General features: G+C 56.0%; 1 protein-coding gene across 1 annotated transcript; it reads left to right on the forward strand.

The window, feature by feature from the left end:
• Positions 1–318: 318 nt before the first annotated feature.
• On the forward strand, positions 319–652 carry CAOG_09244 (hypothetical protein; the record flags this gene model as incomplete). The annotated part of the gene is made up of 1 exon (XM_011272666.1): positions 319–652. A coding segment is annotated over one exon (334 nt), but the record flags the coding sequence as incomplete, so codon positions are not given.
• Positions 653–1,048: the final 396 nt, after the last annotated feature.

Consider the following 1,048-nt stretch of genomic DNA (forward strand, 5'->3'; position numbering starts at 1 on the left):
GGTTGCGTTGCCCCTGTTGCAAATCCAACATCCCGCGGTCGCGATTTCACAGCGCGAACAAAACTTGAGATTGTCTTCCGTGCAACCCGCGTCCACCGACTTGGCCGACGACGAAACTAGCGTAATGCAAGATGATAGGGACGACATTCTTGAATCTCTTAACGACCAAGACGGGCACGACGAAAACTGCCGCTCAAGAACGCCTCGGAAGCGCAGGGGAGTCCATCTCACCAAGGAGGAGCGAGATAAACTTCCGCAGTGGAGCCCTAGTACGACGCTCATTCCTGTTCGAACACGCCGTTGGTATTGCTTCAATAGACGCGATCCGTCGAGGCCGCCTACGACCGTGCCAGACACACCAACTCTCCAACAACGATTTATTCGCGCCTGCTCCAGCAAGAAGCGAGTTGACAACAACTTTCAGTTACGTCCGGAGCTCGGCGCCGGATCCTGCAGTTTCGGCCTGAGATTGACGGAGCTTGGCCAACACACGCACGGCGAGCTGCACCTTATTGGGTTCAAGCTCGAGCAGATGGGTCGCCACGACATGGCTTGCACCGACGGCTCGCTCGCTTTCAAGCAGCGCGCGCATCCTGAAATCAAAGAGTGGGTCATGGATCTGGTGCGCAAGGGGTGCTCGGAGGCGTCCATTGTAGCGCAGTTGGAAGGGCCAACTCTCAACCCGCCGCCTCGCCCTCTTTCAAGTTGGAACGTACCGTACACTTCTGGTCGCTGGTATCCCACCAAAGACGCAATTCGCATGATGATAGTCAACTCAAGCAGCGAGAAGCTACATGGAACCGACCAGCAGCGCATCGACCAATTTCTCGCGTCAACCTCGTCGTATGCCTGCTCTCACCCTCACTCGCTCTACCAAGATGGGCAGTGCCCCGGCGAAAGCCAATACGGCGACAAAAGCGATGTCATTTATCATCAATTTGTTCACTGCGACTGCCAGAGCTGCCTCGAAATCCCCCTGAGGGAGTCGAACATTCTGATTTTAATGACGCCTTGTCAGCGGGCAACGTGGGACGCCCTTCGTCCCAAG

This window comes from Capsaspora owczarzaki, assembly GCF_000151315.2.
Source record: "Capsaspora owczarzaki ATCC 30864 unplaced genomic scaffold supercont2.75, whole genome shotgun sequence".
Taxonomy (NCBI): Eukaryota; class Filasterea; order Ministeriida; family Capsasporidae; genus Capsaspora; species Capsaspora owczarzaki.